Raw genomic sequence first — 3,791 nt, forward strand, 5'->3', positions numbered from 1 at the left:
ATATATTGCACTTTATTCACTAGTGATATTTTCTATGATGTCCCCTTTTTACACGATGGTATTTAAACATCTGTTTAAGCGAGGCTTCAATAACAGAGTAATAAATATAATCTCAAACGAATACAATATTTTCTAAGATTCCATTTAAAACAGTATTAGTATTGTTGGCGTCAGAAATTAGTTACAATTTATATTACTATTTCATAACAATTTAGAATTGTGTCGCGCAATTTTAAACATCAGTGCTTTTTGTATCAACTGATAACATATCGTAATGCAATTTAATTATACTTTACATTATTCACTATCGATGCTCGTCTATGTCCATCAGAAGACAATGTTATCATTGGCTTAATTGTCAAAGTAATAACTGAAAAATAGTCATCATTGTATAAGAATATTCATTCTATATAGTCTTTTCTTGAAGGAGAAACATGCTTTGAATTGTTATATTGAAGTTCTTTGTAAACAACTCTGTAAACAACTTGTTTTTAAAAATTTAATCACAAAAACAGCTGCATACAATTTATATAAATTAAATAAATATTAAACAACAAATTTATATAAATTCATTATCGGGAATTTTCTTCATTACTGTAATATATAGTTCCATATCTTATAACGTCTTTAACATAAAAGAAATCATTAGAACGTCCTTCCCAGATAACAAAAAGTGTTTAAAATCGGGTCGTAAGACGTTTCTTGCGTTAAAAGATGACTTAATGATGTCTTGTGTCACAATTTTAGACTTTGTGTTGTTGGAATTGTTACTTGTGAGTCCATATTTACATTATTTCATTTTTAAATTTTATTGTCTTCCCAAGATATAACACAACATATCAACATATGTATTTTAGAAAAGTAATGTTAGAGAATATCGTGTAAAAATACGAATTATCTCATACGAAGTATTTTATGTCATAGATTCATTTTGTTATCTCATTTCTGAAGTCATCCCCAATCATTAACTTTAAGACATATGACATGAATGATAAATCGGTCGGCACGACCTTCGTATTTCGATCCTCGCTGGGAAACATTAGAAAATGTGTCTACTATGTAACAATGATATATTAATCAGGTCAATGTGATTACACTAGATCTTTTTCTTTGTAAAGCTACTTTCGTAACTCGGGTCGAGTGTCTCATTAGCAGAAAATACAATTTCTCAGTTAGTTAAAAATTATGCTTTTATTTTAGTACCAAGTTTTAAGTTTAAAACTATGAAATTATTCTCTCAATTCGAGAAATAATTATTTTTATCATCAGAATTAATCATTTTTATATTACATGTAATTTGATTTTTTATTTAAGTCTCTTTATGTGTCAATAAATTTCTTTCTTTTAAAAATTTGCGAAAATTATTATTCTTAATAAGTTATTATTCTTAAAAATTATTATTCTTAAGGCTGAGTGGTTCTTCAGCCATATTGAATCGTGATATCACACGCGAGAAATGACATTGATTTTTCTTACATATATTTGTAAATAAAGAAAATTTGGATGAAACGAAACGATGAGATCGCTTTAAAACACTTGTACAAATGAACGAAGACTTTCCTTATCTTCCCTGATAGTCAGTAAAGAATCGAAAAAGGCTCATAAGTAAAAATAGGCTACGCATGCGCATTGAGTAAAATTAGTAAACACACTTTACGTGCTTTTTATGATTATTTACTGACTGTCAAGGGAGAAGATAGTTTTGTCCATTTTTACAAATGTTTTAAAGCGATCTCATCATTTCATTTCATTCAAATTCTTTTTATTTACAAATGGCATGCAAGAAAATCAACGTATCGTTGATTTGATGACACATTTCTCGCTCATGACGTCACGATTCAATATGACTGGAATGAGTACTCAGGAGCCTTAATATTCTAAATTGATAAAGAGAGCTAAAATTCGTTAGCATAAAATATTTTTTTTATTTTAATACATTCATATTTAATTTTGATATTTTATTATTAAGAAAATGACATTTTCTTTTTAAAAAATTTTTAGAAAGTGAAGTATCCCAAATCGGTGTTTTTCATTATCAGCAATGAATTCTGCGAGAGATTTTCTTACTATGGAATGCGCAGTGAGTATATAAATTATAAATCGTCAACGTCAATTTAAGTATTAACCTCAGACATATTATACAATTTATGTAGTTTAAAAATGATGCTATGGCAATTAGAACAATTGTTCTTTTGATTATAATTCTCGTTATTAGTGCAATTTTTAATTGCAACCATATAATAAACTTCTCTAATATTTTCTATAAATTGGCAATTATATAAATTGTTTGAATATAATTCAATCTTTCTAATGAACATATGTTATTGTACAAATTATAATAAATTGTAATAATCTCCAATAACAAATATGATATATATATATATATATATGATATACATATATATTTTTTTTTCTGAAATTCTTTTATGTTATATATATTATTTTTATTTTTATAATATGTTTTTTATTTTTTTAACAGAATAATGTTATTATATTATAATTATCTTCTTAACAATCTAAAAAAAATATCAAATATAAAAAATTTATAACGTAGGACGAGATATTTAATTTATTTTTATTTTTAATTCTGAAATTCTGATATACTAAAAAATAATTCTAACATTGATCTTGAATCTGATTAATACATACATAATTTAATTATGTATGTAGAAGATATTAACACGAAATTATCTTTTTTATTTTTAGCCGTCCTGTCGCTATATTTATTTAACATGTTGGGATACAGTGAAAGCACATCTACAATAATCTATCATGTCTTCAGCAGTCTCGTCTATTTCTTTCCATTGATTGGCGCGATCATATCCGATTCGTGGCTTGGAAAGTTCAATACCATTCTTTATTTGAGTATTATTTACTCACTTGGACAAGTAATTCTATCTTTAAGTGCGGCAACTCCCATCAGATTGCCCGCAAAGTCAGTATAAAATATCTAAAATAACATTGAAAATTATGCACAGATATTATTAAAAAAACTTTTCTGTATCTAGAATTATATTTGAATTTAAACATTATTGGGATACAATTTAATTTTAATACCATTTAAGTGCTGTTAATTTTTAATAGTTTTTAATTCCTGGTAACAAAAGAATAAACTTTTTTCAATTTTGCAGAGAATTTTCCATATTAGGTTTAATCCTAATAGCGCTTGGTACAGGCGGGATAAAACCTTGTGTATCAGCTTTCGGAGGCGACCAGTTCGTCTTACCTCAACAAGAAAAACAGTTAGCGATGTTCTTTTCTCTTTTTTACTTTTCGATTAACACAGGCTCTCTAATTTCAACTATACTAACTCCGGTGATTCGTAAGACGGAGTGCTTTGGTACCGATTGTTATTTCGTGGCATTTTTGGTACCAGCCATTCTAATGATTACATCAATTGGTAACAATGAGAAAACATAAATAAAAAGAAATAAATTTCTTATTCATACTGATACAGTTTTTAGATTAATGTTTTAATTTTTATTTTTAGTTGTATTCGTCTTCGGGAAAAGAATGTACAAAATGGTCAATCCTACAGGCAATCTCATCGTTAAAGTTACCAAATGCGTTTGCGTAAGTCATATATCATCAAAATTTTAAGTCTGAAAACTCAAGATAAATATAAATGTCACCTGCAGGCTTAGATTGCAAAAACTGAAAGACAGATTATTATTTAACAATTTACTAGGCAATCGAAAATATTATATATATATATATATATATATATATATATATATATATTATTTTATATATTATATATTTATATATATATATATATATATATATATATA

The 3,791-nt window shown here is 26.3% G+C and overlaps 1 protein-coding gene across 1 annotated transcript in view; it reads left to right on the forward strand.

Annotated features, from left to right (window-relative positions):
• Positions 1-3,791, forward strand: part of LOC105623904 (solute carrier family 15 member 1-like) — a 14,951-nt gene that overhangs the window by 8,889 nt on the left and 2,271 nt on the right. Inside the window, exons 3-6 of the mRNA XM_012205276.1 lie at positions 2,002-2,080; positions 2,707-2,935; positions 3,132-3,400; positions 3,491-3,573. Of these exons, the coding sequence (XP_012060666.1) occupies positions 2,002-2,080; positions 2,707-2,935; positions 3,132-3,400; positions 3,491-3,573 (660 nt within the window). The remainder of the gene's footprint in view (positions 1-2,001; positions 2,081-2,706; positions 2,936-3,131; positions 3,401-3,490; positions 3,574-3,791) is intronic.

This window comes from Atta cephalotes, assembly GCF_000143395.1.
Source record: "Atta cephalotes unplaced genomic scaffold scaffold00067, whole genome shotgun sequence".
In the NCBI taxonomy this organism is placed as follows: domain Eukaryota; kingdom Metazoa; phylum Arthropoda; class Insecta; order Hymenoptera; family Formicidae; genus Atta; species Atta cephalotes.